Source organism: Lonchura striata, chromosome 24 (assembly GCF_046129695.1).
Source record: "Lonchura striata isolate bLonStr1 chromosome 24, bLonStr1.mat, whole genome shotgun sequence".
Taxonomy (NCBI): Eukaryota; Metazoa; Chordata; class Aves; order Passeriformes; family Estrildidae; genus Lonchura; species Lonchura striata.
Window position 1 is genome coordinate 1247071 of NC_134626.1, and position 17897 is coordinate 1264967.

At 50.4% G+C, this 17897-nt stretch overlaps 1 protein-coding gene across 1 annotated transcript; it reads left to right on the top strand.

Moving 5' to 3' along the window:
• Window positions 1-9934: 9934 nt before the first annotated feature.
• Window positions 9935-17483, top strand: CA6 (carbonic anhydrase 6). Its single transcript, XM_077788240.1, has 8 exons — window positions 9935-9971; window positions 12668-12816; window positions 13171-13266; window positions 13801-13867; window positions 14331-14488; window positions 15788-15911; window positions 16272-16402; window positions 16818-17483. The coding sequence occupies exons 1-8, from the start codon at window positions 9950-9952 to the stop codon at window positions 17481-17483; spliced, it is 1413 nt and encodes a 470-aa protein (XP_077644366.1). The 5' UTR covers window positions 9935-9949.
• The last annotated feature ends 414 nt before the right edge of the window (window positions 17484-17897 follow it).

Genomic DNA, 17897 nt, shown 5'->3' on the forward strand with positions numbered 1-17897 from the left:
TCACACAGAGGTGTCAAATCTTATAATGAGCTAAAGAAAATGGAACACAAGAAAGCCTGAGGCTGAGGGAAATTAAATATTGTAGTAGCCAGCAAAGGCTGATGCTGAAGTACAGCAGGGTGCTCTTTGGGGACAAAACGTTTTCTGAAAGGTCATAATTAGCCTGGTGGGAGGCAGAAGTGGGGTTTAAAGGAACCCCCTGCCCAGAGCACTGAGCTCTTGCCCTATTCCCATTCAACCAAACCAAAGCTGTGAGGGAGAAGTGGCTGTGGGAGACCAACCTAAACCCCTCCTTGTGAGAAAGAACCCAGAACTTGCCAGGAGGAGTTTAGGTCTTGTCCCCTGCCTCTCCCTCCTTCCCTTGTGGGCACAGGGGCAGCACAAAGCAGATTTCCTGGTCTGGAGCCTGGGCAATGAGCTGAGGGCTCCGAGGAGGTACAGCTGGGGACACGGGGCTGCAGGCAGCAGTGCCCAGGCACCCAGGAGCCTGGCACTGATCAGGTGCTGGTATAATTTTTTCCTGGATCAGCAGATTTAAACTCGCACTGTGCCATACGTGTTAAAATTAAACTCAGAGCTGATATTAAAAGTGCTGCTGCTCAGCTGTGTATCCTACCTGATTTTTCTTTTTGTCTTGCTTTAAAGAGCATCCCCAAGGCTATGAGATTTCTAGGAAGCAGAAATTTCTTTTGGAATCCAAGCTTGTTACCAGTATCAAATACTCAGTATACTCTTTAAGTATTTCATGGTTTGGAAGGGGCCTGTATGGCTAATGGGGTGGACCCTGGGGACAGAGAGTTTGGGGACACATAAAGCCAGTGCTCCCATTCAACAGCCCACACAGGAACACTCACACAGCAGAACTGCTGATGGAGCAGGGGGAAAAACCACTGGCACAGACCTGGCTCACAGGCATCCACCACCCAGAAATAGAGAGCGACTCTCAGGAGCAAAATCCCTCCGCTGCAAGGCCTCACATTCCCTGTGCTTTACAGGGAAAATTGGAGTGTGATAAATGTCAGTTTTTTGGTGGCTTGCAACACGCTGATGAGCACAGAAGCCAGCCAGGCCAGCCTTTCCCTGCCCTGTTTCGAGCAGTTGGGCAGGAGCCTTCTGAGCTCTGCAGAGTGTGAAATCACTGGTTCAGGCAGCTGAGGGTGCCAAGGCAGAGCAGAACCACCACAGATCAGAACTTGTTTGCGATGCATTCAAGTGCTAATAACCATTAGCAGCAGCAGGGCACATTCCAGGGCGTGAGCTTTCAGAGAGCCTTGAAGCACTTCCTGCACGCTCAGGGACTTCTCTCTCCCCCCAGTGCCTCCCACAACACCTGAAGATGTGCCTGGGTGGCTGCGTGAGCACCTCCCTCACCCGCTGCATCCGACACCTCTGCAAGTGCCAGCCTGTTTGTGTTCTGAGCAGGTTCCCTTGGCAGGGCAGCTCTGCATCTCAGGGAGCCAGGCTTTGCGACTCGCTTCAGTCCAGGTGGGACCTCCAGAGGGAAGCCACTGGATGCAGACGTGAGCACTCTGTCACTCAGATTTCTGCTCTTCATCCACCCTGCAGATCCTGGTGTTTTTACGGACCCTTCATTGGAAAGGTAATGGCAGAGTCTGACTAACGCTCTTTCTGGGTATCTATTAAATTGTGGAATGACTGTTTGAGATGTTTTCTTCCAGGCGTTCAGAACCTCCTCTGACTTTACATCCTTCTCCCCCACTTTTCATCCCATTTTTTGCAATGCCTTTGTCTCACAGCTTCACCCTGCAGCGAGGCACCTTTAGGCGCATGAATAGTGAAATGGCTGGAGGTGACAGACCTCATGGCTTTCTTAATGCTCTTACCTTCCAGCACTTCCAGCTTTCTTAATGCTCTTAACTTCCTGTCTTCATCATCCTGTCTTCTCCAGGGCTTTAGTGGAGGGCTGGTTGGTCCATACTGGTTAGAGTGGGTCTGTGTGCAGTTGTGTAGTGTGGCTCCACCATCAGCCTCCCTGAGTACACGAGGGCTGTGTGAGACCCTCGGGTACCAGGCAGGATATTCTGTACTACTGGAAATGCTAATTTAAATTTACAACTACCACATCCATCTTCAGGGCACAGGGAATGGTCATTTGGAAGGGAACCAATGCATGAATCAGGGGACTGATACCAAAGAGTACATTTCCCAGGAGCTGATGATCCGATACGGTGATTTGTAGGAGACTGAAAGCTTCTGAACCAGCTGGATATTAATTGCCAGGAACTCTGGATCCAAAGGCCATAGCTGCTTGTTGCAACCATGCTGAAACCATGCAGTAATTCTCTTTATGGAGGCCAGAGTGCAAGTCCTGCACTGCTTCTCACAGAGTGTCTGAGGCTCCTTGCTGAGCAGGGCCTTCCCCCTCTCTTTGAAATGTATTCCACTATAAAGGGGAAAGCAAGTTAGGAATTGATTTGCCATTAAGAAATTGTATTTGGTGTTTAGGATTGGGTTTTTTTTCTGAATGATAACACGAAGAAAAAAAAAAGAGTAGTCCAATAACAACTCATTTGTTTCCTTAATGGGTGCAAAATAGTTATGTAAAGCACAAGAGTTATCAAGCAGGATCCTCTTGCCACAGAACAGGTACAACACAGACAGAGAATTTAAATTTCCTTCATGTTGTCTTCCTGCCTTAAACATCAACCTCATTCTCATGGGAAACACTTCCAGCTCCCATCATCACTTTTAGCTCCTCAGAGTGCAGTGGCGAGGATGGACTGTGGGCACTTTGCTCCTTCTGAAAGTCCCTGCAATGACCTTGCCTGCAGAAAAAAACACTGCAGAGCTGAGCGAGCAAACACTGGGCCCTGATGACCTTGGGAAAGCAGGGACTGGGCCCTTGGTCACCGAAATGGCGTGCATCTGTCCCCAGTTTGGATCTCTGAATGCATCTCAGTGAGGTCTGCTTTGTTCATCAAAAGGAGCAGGCATGTCCCAGACATAAAACACAGCATCTCTCTCAAGGCTGGTTTGCTGCGTGGGCCTGAAAGGAAGTTCAAGGTGGTATCTGCTTGTAGTCACATTTCTTCCATTCCACCACTGCATCTCTTAATCCAAATCCACATCTGACTGCCTTCCCTACCTTCCACATCTATCAGCAATGTCCTCTGATGTTTTCAGAAAATCTCTGCTGAAGCTTTTTCCTCAAGCCGGGCCTCTGTCAAAGGATCTCTTCCAAAGCAGCTCTGGTCCTGCTGGGATCTCTCAGCTTCCCCCATCTTTCCCCCTCTTTTTCCTTGGATTTTTTTGCTCTTGGGAAAACAAGCACAACTCATCCCTCAGGTGTGGCCTCTTCATCAAGTGCTGAATGAGCTGCACCTTTCTGATCCCTTATCTCTCAGCTCCTTGCCTTGGGGCTGAAGGTCCTGCACTCTGGTCCTGCAGCAGGTTCTCCACGTGCCTGGAGAGCTGATTGCCATGCCTTTGGAGAGTGCTGTCCCCTCCTATGTGGACTTTTGGGATAGCTGCATTGCTGTGCCCTGTGAGCTGTGCAGGGTTAACAAATTTGTGCTTATACAGCTTTTTGAAGATGAAAAGTGCCATGGAAGGGCTCTGTTATTGTTACCACGTATGAAGAGGTCTGTACCAGACCCAACCGTATTGTGTTTGGCCACTGGATGTCACAGCTGCTCAACACACAATGCAGAAAGGGAAAGTGCTTAGCCAGCAATGAGCAGCAGCACTTTCCAGAGCCTTTTCTTGTTCTGTGCACTGTTTGTTTGTTTGTTAAGGGCCTTGGGGTCTTCTCCTTTGTTTGTGCACTGCTAATGTCTGTTCAGAGAGATGGAGCAGCAGTTGTGCTTCCCCTGCGTGCTGTAACACTGGGAGATGAGGAGCAAATGGAACATTTTTAGGGGAGCAGTGCAGATACCTACAAAGCACTAATTGCACCATGAACAGGTATTGGCACATGCTCCCAGGCTGTTATTTCTTCTCTGTCCCATCCAGTGCGCAGCTCAGAGCCCTGGGATGATGGAAACCTTTATCCAAGGTTTCTTTCTCATACAGCTCCTTTGATCCCCACACTCAGACCACATCCCAGTGCTCCTCACACACAATGCAGTGGCAAGTTTGGCCTCCCCCTTCCTAATCCTGCCTTCACGCTTTGCTTTCTTCCAAAGTCTCAAGCAGAGATCCAGAACGTGAAATCCCCTTTCAGCAAAGTCTGTAGAGCAGCCCTAAAGAGACATTACAAGGGCTGTAATGACATTTCCTGGAAATGAAAATGAAGAGGGATTATTTGACCATGTTCTCTCCTTTTTATAGCATCACATTGTCCTTTTCTCCACCTTGGGGAAATGGCAGTGAAAGGCTGCTCCTGCCCGTGGTGCAGTGAGGTGATAACCACCCCAGAAGTGATGTGAACATTAAAAAGGGAAAACTATTTTAAGATAATCCAAGGGTTACAGCTATAACTAAGAGTAATTGGCTGAAACTGAGCAAAAGAAAATTTAGGTTGACAATGAAGTGCAGGTAGCTAATGCTGAGATCTGTTAGACCATGAAATAGAATTCGCAGAGGAAACCTCTCTGCTTTTAAATGGGCAAATCCTGCCTTTAGGAGCACTGGTGTAGATGTCTGGTGTCTGTCTCTGACTGCCTCAAAGCCCATTTCTTCCACAAAGCTTCAGCAGAATCATAAAGGTGTCTGAATTTATATCAGAAGAAGGTAAGAAGGTGTCCCTGCCCATGGCAGAGGGTTGGACTAGATATATTCTTTAAGGCCCCTTCCAAACCAAACCATTCTGATTCCATGATTAAATTTAGTCAAATACATCAAAATATTGTATAAGATGAAGGAGGTCTAAAGGGATTGTGTGAACTGGAGAAATGAATTCCAGTGCTTTTCTGCCTCTGTGATCTCTGTATGTACTTGAAAACCAGGGGCAAAAAGGGAAGAAGAAAAAAAAGAGCCTGGGCAAAATATCAAAGAAAAGAGGGACAGTTTTGGAAATAAGATGTAGAAACATTAGAGGAATTGTTGAATAAAAGAATCTCGTGTTTCAATCCGCACAACTATTGTCAGCTTTCCTCATGGGTCTGGGCCTGCCAGCACTGGCTGATCTTTGCCTTTCATAAAACTTGTGTAGGCTCTGGATGCCTTCACTCATCCAGCACAACCTCAGCAGAGAGAGCTCTGTTTGAAGAGGTTTTAGACTCACTCAGAAAAACCTGCATGGCCTGATTGAAGGCACTCTGTCCATCTCACTTCAAACAGCCTGTTCCTGGTCAAATGTTTGCTGGGCTGGAGTGATGCAGCCCTTACTGCAAGCCCTGATGGAATTCCTGCTGATTCAGAGGCAGAGGAGTTAACCCTTTCAAGTTCTGGGTCAAAGGAGCACTGAGGTTTGAGCCAGCTACTTCAATGCCATATCAAGGTTTTAATGTGGCCACCAATACTCAAAATGTCAGGCTTGAGCTGAGCTTTAGGCCAGTGAGGACAGAGAGAATAGCCTGGGAGAAGCAGGATTTAAAAGATGGCAAAGAGTCAGGGGAAACTGTAGAGATGAAAGTGAAGTGCATGGAAGCCAACGATGTGGGATAAAAGGCTTATTTCCCACTGCAGTCAAGGTGGGAGGGGGAAGGCTGAGGTCTGTGTGAAAGTTCCCTGCCTCTGGAAATAACTCATGCCAAGAATATTCATGGCTGGCACACACGACATCAGATTTTCTCACTGGCTGAATCTCAGTGCAGAGATGAGTCCTGTGCCAGTCTCCTGTGAACCCCCAGCTCACCTCTGCTGTGCTGCCTGGAGTTCCCAGGCACTATGTCCATTCTTCTCTCCAGAAATTATGTCCAGGTAGCAAAAGAGCTGACCCACACAAGCCTCAGGACAACCAGGTTTAATACCACATACACTAAAAAAGCTCCAAGAACCAGTAACCACTGGTTGACATGAGCAATACTTTCTACAGGAGGACTTCCATAACATTCAGCTCTTAGTTAGAAGCTCAATATCCAAATTCATTTAAAGAACTTAATTAAAATTATTGTTCTGTCCTAACCCCAAAACAAATTCATGCTTTGTGCCCTTAGTAAATCCTTTCCACAGATTGCTGTGTCTTCATAGAATCACAGAATGGTTTGGCTTAGAAGGGACCTTAAAGACAAGAATTTGAGCTAACACAGATGTGGCTTTTGGGTGTGCTGAGCACCCACAGCCCCTGCTGATGTCAAGAGAAATGTCACAAATGTTGCAAAAGCTCCATTAAAAATTAATTTGCTGTCAACTCCCATTTCCGGGCATGAATGGGCTTTATTTCAAGTGCTTTGTGCAGACTGGGCTGGCTGATCAATAAAGCACAAGCAAGGGAAGCAGCTTGTCACTGTGTGACATCCATTCCCCTGCCCTGCAGGTGACAGCAGAGGTGCTCCAGCACAGAGGTGACCCCCTGTGCCTGGCTCTTCTTCACACCCTCCTGTGCTGCTGCGTGGAATCCTGAATTGCAAAGAGGTGTAAACCCCCAAAATTACACCCTCAGCTAATTTCAAAGCCTATTTACACAACTGGATACACAAGGATTAAGAAGTGCATTGCAGGGCAGGTTTGCTTAGTTTGGTCCTTACACAGTTCAGTGCAGCTGTCAGAATAAATGACTTCTTCAGAGGAGAGAAGGAAAAAACACATTTGGTTAATCAGCTCAATATTACAGCAGTTCCCAAAGATTAAATATGCACTGCACAAACCAGCAACCCTTTTTACGTTAACAATTCACTTGCAAAGAATAAGATTTTGAGTAAAATACCTGCTTCTGCTCTTCAGCACAGAAACCTGAGCTCCCATGGCACCTGTAGCTCACTTGTGCCTCTTACTGTTGAATTGCTGTTATTATTCATAGGATCACAGATTGAGCAAACTGCCTGTGCTGCAGCATCCTGGGGCCTGTCCTGCCCAAACTGCCCCAAATTGCCCCAAACTTCCCCAAACTGCCAGATCAGGTCTTGCCTTCTGTGCAGCACAGCCTGACCCTCACCCCCAGACTCACCTCAGCTGCTGCCACCTCGCTGAGTGGCTGAAAATCACCTTGCTCCTGAAAATAATTACCAATTTTATCACAAGTGGCAGGGACGCTGGGAACAGAAGTGCTGAGATTTCACTGATCTGACTTTTCTTGCTTCGTGTTTAATATTGCTGCATGTTCACCTAAAACAAACAGCCCAGCTATGCTGCTTTTGTTGGAATCTCTAATTCTTTTCCATAGAAGGTAAAAATTCCATTCCTGGGGAGGTTTCTGCTCCCCTTTTGTTTTGAAACCACGGGTCTAGGAGCTGGGGGCCACGGCTGGGAAGAAAGGGCTGCCAGCAGTGTGCCATTCCTGAGGGAGGAGGAGGAGGATTTTCAAAGGGAATGGCATTTGCCTGATGACAGGATAAAAAAAGGCAGGGAGAGAATCCAGGGTCTGTTCCCTGTTCTGTCAAATGACTTTTACTGGACCATAGACAAGTATTTGCTTGGGACACATTTTTGAGGAAATCAAGTGTCTGAAGAGACACAGAAGTCCACAGGAGCATTTAGACACCTGCCACCTGCTAGTTTTTATTTGAATTCCTGCATGTTTTTTGGAAAGCCATCAGGGTGTCAGTCTCTTGTATGGTGCCTGCACCTTTCAAGTCTAAGTAGTTTTTGAGAGCTCTGAATTTTTCAGAGGTTTCAAATCTCTCCCATTCAAAACTAGATTTTCAGTGATGAGGGAAGGTGTTGAAAGCAAAGTGATTTGAATGCTAAGGCTCAGGGGTGTGGAGTGCTTTTAAACCCAGTCTCTGATTTTCAGACCAGCTAAAGTGACTACAATTTTGATTTTAGTACGATTGTGAATGCTCTGCACTTTTTGAAATCCAGTCCTCTGAATGCTGTCTGCCTTGGTCTTTGCTCTGAGTAAAGGGAAGCAGCTCTGAGGTCTGGGCTGGATATTTCTGCTTACGAAGCTCTGCTGTACCCATACTTGCAGCGAGGAGCTTTTCATTCCATTCATGGGCAAAGAATGGACAGAAAAAGTGGGCAGAGCTGTGCAGGGGCCAGAGAGCGACCCGAGGCCATCAGCTGTGGCCATCAGGGGACCTGTCCCCTCTGTGGGGACAGCTGAGCCAAAAGGGCCACAAAGTTTGCCAAAAGTCAGCAGAGCTGACCAGTTTTGGTGATCCATCCAAAGGGCATTGTTTGCTGCTGTGCTCGGGGTGGCTGAGGAGAGGGGCGGGAGGGCTTTGGAAAGAAAATCAGCATTTGGGGTTTCTGGGGAGAAGGGCCGGAGGGCTCTGGAAAGAAAATCAGCATTTGGGGTTTCTGGGGAGAAGGGCCGGAGGGCTCTGGAAAGAAAATCAGCATTTGGGGTTTCTGGGGAGAGGGGCAGGAGGGCTCTGGAATGAAAATCAACATTTGGGGTTCCTGAGGAGAAGGGCCGGAGGGCTCTGGAAAGAAAATCAGCATTTGGGGTTTCTGGGGAGAAGGGCAGGAGGGCTCTGGAAAGAAAATCAGCATTTGGGGTTTCTGGGGAGAAGGGCAGGAGGGCTCTGGAAAGAAAATCAGCATTTGGGGTTCCTGAGGAGAAGGGCAGGAGGGCTCTGGAAAGAAAATCAGCATTTGGGGTTTCTGGGGAGAAGGGCAGGAGGGCTCTGGAAAGAAAATCAGCATTTGGGGTTTCTGGGGAGAAGGGCAGGAGGGCTCTGGAAAGGCCAGGCCTGCAGAAAATCAGCATTTGGGGTTTCTGAGGGGTTTCTAACCAGTCCCTCCCTCGGCTGTGCTGCAGGTACCACACAGACGTGCTGATGGCAGCGCTCCTGCTCTGCCTGCTCCTGGTGCCCCTCAGCCACTGCCACGAGGTGCCCTGGACATACAAAGGTAAAAACGGGGCTGCTTTGGGGTGCTGCTGGACAGGCTCCCTTCCCTCTGTGCTGCAGGAGCAGCCTGGCTGGCCCTTAGTGAGAGATCACACAGCAGCTGATTTATTCATTGATGCCTTCGTGTCTTGAAAGTGATTATCCTCAATGTCACCTCTTTTTACTCCTCTGTGTGGTTAGGACACATTGTCAAGGTTGGCAGCACAACGAGGTTCAAACAATGGGGGAAATCTTTAGAATGTGCTAGAAGAAAAGCTGACCTTTGGATGATCCTGCAAGGAAAAACTTTAAATACTGCCTGCTTCTTATTTTACTGTCCTATCCCAGGCAGTACAGAGCACTAAGAAGTACTTATTTAGGTATTTATAATTTTTTGGTGAAATTTTATCTACATTTCACTTGTGTCAGGGGGTTGTTTGCAGAGCTCACTGAAGTGTTAATTAATCCTTTTATGATCTTCAGTGGGCTAAGTTACAACAAAGGATATTGCTGAAGATTTGCAATATTGCAATTGCTCTCTCCCTAGTTAAAAATAGCTAATTGCTGTCAGTTCCTGATCCCAAGCTGAGCCTTCCTGCCTATTGCCCTGATCCTATTCACTTGTGCTGGTTAAGAAGCCAATTCCACACCTCTGGCAGCTGGGACCCATTTAAATCCCCATTTCCACGTAAACACTGCTCCTCTTTTGGTGGGGGTTCAGCCTCCAGCAATCACCGCGCCGCTGCTGCAATGCAGGTTTCTTCCTTTGCAGCACAGCTGTCCTGCAGACACAATAATGTGCATTTTCACTCTGGGGAAGGCACAGCAACCTGTTATGGCTGCAGCTCCTGGCGTTCCGATAATTGGATCGGCATTTCCCGCTGGCAAACAAGGGGAGTGCTCTGGCTGCTGATCACAGCACATCCCTGTCACCGTCCTTGCCCCCTCCAGGAGAAGGAGAGCTGGATGAAGAGCACTGGGGACAGCACTTCCCAGACTGTGCTGGCCAGCAGCAATCCCCGATTGACATCCAGAGGAGGAAGGTGAGCTACAACCCGCTGCTGCAGCTGGAGCTGGCTGGCTACGATGGGCCCTTGCAGGGCCAGCTCAGGATGACCAACAACGGCCACTCTGGTAAGGCTCAGGGCACTGCAGGAGCAGATCTTTGGTTTCAGCTGTGCAAATGCATTCCCAGACAGTGCCCTTGTTCTCAACTCACCTTGCTTGGCCATCTCACTTCATTCTGCTCCCTTAGGTTCGCTGTTTTCCTCAGTCACCCAGGAAGGCTCTCCAGAAATGCATAAATAAATCAGAAAAATAAAAGGCAGTTAGGTTTCTGCAAGGTATTTTCATGGAAAGGGGATCAAATGCAGCTGGAGAATTCCAGATTGATAATTTCCTTTAATGTGCTGCAAGACAACAGGAGTGCAGCAGTGAGTGGTATTTGGGGCGCACTGACTCCTCTGCATTCAGAAAATGCATCTTTTGGCCTGTGCATGAATCAGAAGTGACAGGAGTGGAACCTTTGCATCCCAGGTTTGGTTGGATGTAGGTCACCCCAAGAACAACACAGAGGAGGATCACAAGCCAGAGGATTGATATTTTGGAGCTCAGGAAAGGGAACTGAAGCACAGCACATGTTAAAAGCCTGGCCTTTGGCTACACCGTTTTGGGGCAATATTATAATTTAGGAGATCCCAGATTCCCCTGCTGTAGTCTGTAATTCATTGCCTAAATAATTCATCAGCTGGTACTGCTGGGATAACGCCTTTGGACTACAGATGAGCAATGAGAGAATTTCCTGGTGGCTGCATGGGAGAGAGGATGAGTGGTCTGGGAAGGTGTAGGGAGCATGGAGCAGTCGGCTCCTGAGTCCTGCACTGCAGCTCTTTCTTTCCTGCCTGTGACAAAGAGAGAGAAATCCGGTGTGAGGGCAAGGCAGCAGAGTGCTGGGGGACAAAGTGCCAGCAGAGGAAGACTGCTGTGCCTGTGTTCCTGAAAATTGTAACTCCTTTTGTGTGGCCCACACAAGCTCAGCGTTCAGCCAGGAGCTCTCTGTCAGCACTACTGCCCTGCCTGCCTAGACATTAATTCTTGCAGGTTTAGCTTTTTTGACTGCATGTGTGTATTTGCCCATTCTTTTGTTAACTTCCCAACAATGATTTTCTGATGCGGGGCAGTTTCCTAAAGCACAAAGACAAACGACTGTCCCTATTCACAGCTCCTGTGAGTCAGGCTGGGCTTTTCTACTGGCTTCAGCGAGATGGGACAGGGCAGCAGAATCTCTCAGGGAAAGCACTCAGCAGATCTGAAAGGGACATTTATCAGCAGGACTGTCCTTACAGGCTCTCAGAGCCAAACCCCAAATGTCTCACCAAGGAAACCAGGTTCATTTTTTCTGTAGGTCTGTTAGCACCAGGCTAAATCCCACCTGAAGATGCCTGTTTGCTGTGGTGTGAGTGCTCACACAGACAGCCTGGGGTTAACAAAGCCTTTTGTATTTGCACCATTCTTTTTGTTTTAAAGAGGGTTGCTCCTCCAGCTGGTAGTGAGGACAGGAAAAATTAAAACGTCATCCATGTGTGCATCCTCCCCCAGAAGCAGATTTAACTGGGGCCTCCAGTGTCCCCATTGACTCCCCAGGGGCCAGAGCTGGGCAGCCAGGCTGGCTGTCCCTGCAGGCAGGATGGCCAGAGGCACTCCAGAGCAGGAGTGCTGGGGAAGGCTCAGCTGCACTCCTCTGCCCTGCCCAGATGATTCTGCACCACCTGGCAGAGCCAGGGCAGAGCAGGAGGGAGGCACAGCCAGCCTGGAGCACTCACACTCCCCACTCACACTCTGTGAAAGCAGAAGCAAACCAGGCTACTCCCTGCCTTGTGCTTGCACCAAATATTTGCCTAGAATATCTTACAGGGGCCTTAAGCTGGTTACAAGCTCACAACACAATTCCCCGGCTGTGTTTTGTAGAAAGTAGAAACCCTGGTGAGGTACTTGAAGTAAATAACCCTCATTATGGAAGGCAGTCAGCAGGGAACTTATGAAAAAGGTAGATTATGTTCTCCCTCCCACTCTAGAGCCTTTGGGATATTAAAAGGAAACATGCTTTCGTTCTTGTCTGTCTATATACAGTTCACAAACAAAAGAAACTCCTCAGAAACCCAAACTATGACTAATTAATAATATGTTTGCTGCATTTTGCAAGGATAGTTGCTAGTTTTTATAACATGCTGGGGGCTTTCATTTAGATGAGGCAATTCTCCACTTTCACTCCTAGATTTATTAACATAATCTATGATTTCTGGCAGTGAATTAGCAGGAAGACAAAGGGTTTGTGACTTCTCCTTGGCAAGGAGAAGAAAAGAGGTTTGTCTCCACAAATCCTTCAGCAGTCACACAGCCTTTTCAAACCTTCAAAGCGTTCCCAGAATGGCTGGGCCTCCCTGGGAATTGTGATAACAGATGAGGCCACTCTGTGTTGATTCCTATCCCCGTTTCCTGCCTTGGAAAGGAAGTGGCTGACAGACCTGTGCCAGGTGTGCTGTGCTGGTGGGAGTGAGCATTAAAGCCTTCATTAGTGCCCACTGCCAAAGCCAGAGCTCAGCGGGAGAAGGGGTCTGCAGGCACAGCCCAGTCCTGCTTGTGCCTGCTGTGCTGCACCAGCCTGAGCCCAGGAAAGGTTCCCAGCACCCCCAGCTTTAAAGTTCACTGCCTTCCCTCCCACACCGGGGTGCTGACCGTGCTGCTCCTTCCACGAGGTGCCACCAGCACTGTAGGACCAACCACAGGGTGGTGGCTGCACCCCCTGCCCCTCCAGCCCTGTCATTTTCCAGTTCAGATCGATTTGCCACCCACCATGAACATCTCCAGAGGGCTCCCAGGCGTCTACACAGCCGTGCAGATGCACCTGCACTGGGGTGGGCTGGAGCTGGAGACCAGCGGCTCGGAGCACACCATCGACGGGATGCGCTACTTCGCCGAGGTTCGTGCGGCCCAGGGCTGCAGGGCGGCTCGGGGCTCCCCCTGGGAAAGGGGGGCTGCACCCCGCAGGGCCTGCAGGGAGGCAGGGGGGAAAGGGGGACAATGGCAGGGCTGAGCCCGACGGGGCTGGCGCAGAAGGCTCCAGGGAAAGCCATGGGGAGAGCACTCGTGTCCCTCTGAGGTGGAGCTGCTCCCCACGGTCACCACAAAGCTGGCAAAGCAGAGGTCCCTGTGGCCTGCTGCGAGGCACAAACAGCACAAACTGGGCTGGTGACTGTCCCTTCAGCGTGTCCCTCTGAACACGCTGGAGCCCTTCATCACTCCTTGCTAAATGAGCCCGTCTCTCTCCTGGCAGCTGCACATTGTCCACTACAACTCTGCCAACTACTCCAGCTTTGAAGAAGCCAAGGACAAGCCCCAGGGGCTGGCTGTGCTGGCCTTCCTGTACACGGTAGGTGTGAGCCAGGCTGGGGCAGGGGGCACTGCCTGAGCTAAAACCTCCCTCAGACACAAGCAGCCCGGGCCAGGCTTGTACAGCTGCCCCAGAGATGGGGTCTGGCACCTCTGTAGGCATCTCTGCTGCTTCCCCATGGCCATCTGCACACAACACCAGCCAATACCCCTTGGGACCCCCAGAAAACTGCTCCATAAGTAGTATTTTATCTATATCCATATCTATATATCTATATCTATATCCCATATATAAGAATATCAGGTGGGGCTTCCCTACTGTGCCTCCAAGCTTTGCTCTGCTTTGCCAGTGGCACCTCTTGATTCAGTGTGGATTTAAAAGCAGTAAAAAAAAAAATCCTGTTCACTATTCTGCCCAGGCTGTACAGACCTGACCGTTATCCAGCCCATCAGGAGATCTGTGGTGTATTTGTTGTCTTTGTCTCCCAGCTGATGAATTAAACCCCACAGCTGCTCAGCAGTGAGAAGGGCAGGCAGGTCACACCTTTTGATCAAGTGTCTGTGCTGTGTTTAGGATGGACACTTTGAGAACACCTACTACAGCGAGTTCATTTCCAAACTGGCAAGGATCAGGTTTGCAGGTAAGACCTGGGAATGCCTTTCTCTGTCCCTGAAGTGCTCCCAGCCTGTGTGTACTCCACCTCTGGGAACAGACATTTTCCTGCTGCTGTGCTGGCAGAGCATCCTCAGCCCTGCACAGCTCCAGCCCAGGGCTGTGGGGAAGGGCTCAGGGCAGCAATAAATGCACTCCTGGCAGTGTGTGCAGCACCAAATATCAGCTTCCAGCAGCCTGCACACCCCCTGATGCCTCCTGGAGCACCCCAGGCACTGGCAGAGCAGCTGCCCAGCACCCCCAGGACCAGACATGTCTGACTGACAAACCACAGACCCAGAAAGGGCCTTTCATGCCTCTCCCAGTTCCACCAAAGGTCTGATGAGCCACTGCTGTGGGCAGAGAGATTTGCTGAGCCCAGCTCCAAGAGCATTTCCACCTCTCTCTTCCCTCCCCATTAACTTCTGATGCCATCTCTGCTTCCTTTGGAGGTCAGTCAACCACGCTCAGCTCTCTGGACATCCAAGCCATGCTGCCAGAAAACCTCTCCCACTTCTACAGGTACCAGGGCTCCCTGACCACCCCCCCGTGCTCCGAGAGCGTGATCTGGACCATCTTCCACTCCCCAATTGTCCTGTCACACACTCAGGTCAGTGCTGCCTCTCACCAGCTCCTCTTCCCTCTGAACGTTTCCCTTGCTGTCCTCCAGGGATCTTGGGAACAGAGGAGCTCTTAGGGCACCTCTCCTACCGAGCTTTTGGGGTGAATTCCTGAGCAGCTGCACTTACAGGTGCCTGCCATTCTGCACGGCAGGTGACCTGAGGTCTGGTGACTGATAACAAAACTGCTCAGCTAAGCTCAGCCACCCTGAAGCACTATAAAAAAAAGGAAGAGACCAGTGAGAATTAACAAGGCAAAAACTACTGCAAGAGAGTCCCCTGGAAAAAAAAAAAACAAAAAAAAAAAAAAAAAAAAAAAAAAAAACCAAAAAAAACCATAAAAACCCACCAAAAAAGAACCATTCATAACATTAAAATACTTACAGAATAATTGCCAGATTTTAGAAGGCATTTCAGGGTTTTTCTGTGTCTAGACTCACACTGGAAGTAGTGCTTTTAAGTTAATAAATAATAAAGAAGCATCAGAAAACATTTTCTTCCAGGAGAAGAAAAAGATAAAACTGAGACCACAGTAGTGGGGGATCACAGTGTGTTCTCTTTAAAAAAGAAATACTCTTTTTGTCTGGGGAAGGCCAAAAGGCACTTGTGAGACAGGTAGAGAATAGCAGCAAAATCTCCATCCATGCTGCCATCAGGCAGGTGCTCAGAACTCCTCCAGGCAAAATGCCTTCATCATGAATTAGCTGAAAAGAACCCTCAGTGCTGTTCCTTCCCCAGCTGCTCAGCAAGAGACCCTGAGCATTCCTGCCTGATCCTCAGGCCAGTCCTGGGCTGCAGAATGTGCACTGCAGGTCTGGCAGAGCTGCTGTCCCCATGCCCTGTGTGATGTCCCTGTGCCCTGTGTGATGTCCCCATGCCCTGTGTGATTTCCCTGTGATGTCCCTGCCCCATTCTGCACTGCAGCTCCAGCCAGAGCTGCTGTCCCTGTGCCCTGTGTGATGTCCCTGTGATGTCCCTGCCCCATTCTGCACTGCAGGTCTGGCCAGATCTGCTGTCCTTATGCCCTGTGTGATGTCCCTGCCCCATTCTGCACTGCAGCTCCATGCAGAGCTGCTGTCCCCATGCCCTGTGTGATGTCCCCATGCCCTGTGTGATGTCCCTGTGCCCTCTGTGATGTTTCTGTGATGTCCCTACCCCATTCCGCACTGCAGCTCCAGGCAGAGCTGCTGTCCCCATGCCCTGTGCAATGTCCCTGTGCCCTGTGCGATGTCCCCATGCCCTGAGCGATGTCCCCATGCCTCTGTGCCCTGTTTTTGTCCCTGTGCCAGGTCCAGCTCCTGGAGAACACCCTGCTGGACTGGCACAACCGCACCCTGCGCAACGACTACCGGCACGCGCAGCCGCTGCGGGGCCGCGTGGTGGAGGCCTCCTTCCGTGCCCAGCGGGACCAGGGTAGGGCCAGGGGACCCGGGGGGGACAAACACCACGGGGAAGGTGTGACACTGCCAGTCCTTGCAGCTGGACGGGCTGGAATCCCTGTCCCTGCTCAGGTGGTGTCCCGTGTGCCTCCTCCTTGTTTAAGGGGTGTGCCAGCCCTGCCTTCCCAGTGCCACCCCTCCAGGGTGGCTGGTGCCACCTGGCACCATGGCAGGACCCCAGCTCAGGTGTGGCTGGAGCGTGTGGGAACAGCTCTGTTGGGCAGCCACACCGAGGAGAGGAGCTGCATTTTGAAACACAGCTTTTGCTGCAGCTAGAAAATGCAGCGTGTGCAGGTCCCAGCCCTCTGTAAATTCAGCTGTCTGATTGCTCCAGCACAGTGTCATCCAGAGGAATTCACCCTCAGGCTGGATCAAATCCAGATGCAGCTCCAGGACATGAAGACAGAGTTGCTGAATGGACTGAGCCACACAGGTAAGAAACACAGGTTGAGTCCCACTCACCTTGTGAGGATGAAGAGCCCTGCTGAGCTTGGTGGCCCAAATCATTGACCGGTTTAGTACAGGCACACACAGGTAGAATTTTATCCCATGTCTGGGCCTGCTGATGGAAATCCTTCACCATCATCAAGGCCAGCCCTAAGCCAGCTACAGCTCTCTCCTGCCACATGGGTACACATTTTACAGGCAGTAAAAATGCTCAGCTCAGTTCCCCCAGGAAAAATAGCCATCATCTCTATTTTATACAACATGAGAGAAGAGGAGGAGGGAGGGAAAACCATGATTTTCCCAAACATTTGTGTGGGGGAGCTCAGCTCAGCTTTTCATGGTTCCAAAGCCATTCCCTGCTGACACAACACACAGCAGTAACTGCAAACTCAGACTACACAACCCTACCAGTTTTGTGGGTGTTATTCTCCAGAATTTGGGCTTGTTCACAGGAAATGTAACTGTTGGCTTTTGGGTTACTTCAGGTACAAAATCCAGCACCTTTCCAGCTTTCTACTTCCCCGCGGAGAACATTGAGAGCTTTGTGGAGGTCCATCCCCTCCGCGCTGTGTCTCTGCAAGCCTTCACCCTGTGTTTCTGGAGCAGAGCCCAGCCCGTGGGCAGCCAGACCATCCTGTCCTACTCCACTGGGGACAGCGACCGTGAGCTGGTGGTGACCGTGGGCGCAGAGCTGGGGCTGTGGGTGGGAGGCCACTTCCTCAGCTTCCCCCTGCCGCAGGAGGCACGGGGCTGGCTGCACCACTGCGTGACCTGGGCCTCCGCAGAGGGAAGCGCCAGCCTCTGGCTCAACGGGGCGGCTGGCAAGGCGCAGAGCGTCCAGAAGGGCTTCGTGAGCCGGGCCGGGGGCACGCTGGTCCTTGGCAAGGACAGGGATGCTCTGCTTGGCACCTTCTCCAACGGGTTTGGGGGGTGGCTGAGCCAGGTGAACCTGTGGAGCCGGGTGCTCGGCGCCGCGGAGCTGCGGGCGCTGGCGCTGTGCAGGGCAGGGCAGCCCACGGGGGACATCATCGCCTGGGGACAAACCCCCATGGCCCTTCTCGGGGGGGTGCTTCTGCAGCCCGACACCAGCTGCCAGTGAGCACAGCCTCTGCTCTTCTGACAGCATCCCGGGAGCCCTGCTTGTTGGGAAAACTGAGAAAAACCGGGGCTCTTTGCTTGTTTCTCCTCCTGCTTCCTACTGCACCTGCTGGTGCTCCAGGGTGTTTTTCCAGAAACCTCCATCTGCGAGATAAAAGCAATGAACTGCAGAATCTGGCACAATCCAGCACCCTGGGTTGTTACATCCCTCCCGGGGGTTGATTTAGATCCCCATACACAGATTTTGTTTCACGCCAAAGAGGTGCTCTCTGGTCAAAGGAGCTGCTTTCTCAAATAAAATTTGTGTCCCCTCCCTCACCCAGTCTCAGTTTCTCACCATCTTCCCTGTTTGTCTCTCCTGTTTGTCACCACCAACTCACCACCCCTTCCCATAGGAGAGGGGACGTGGAGCTCT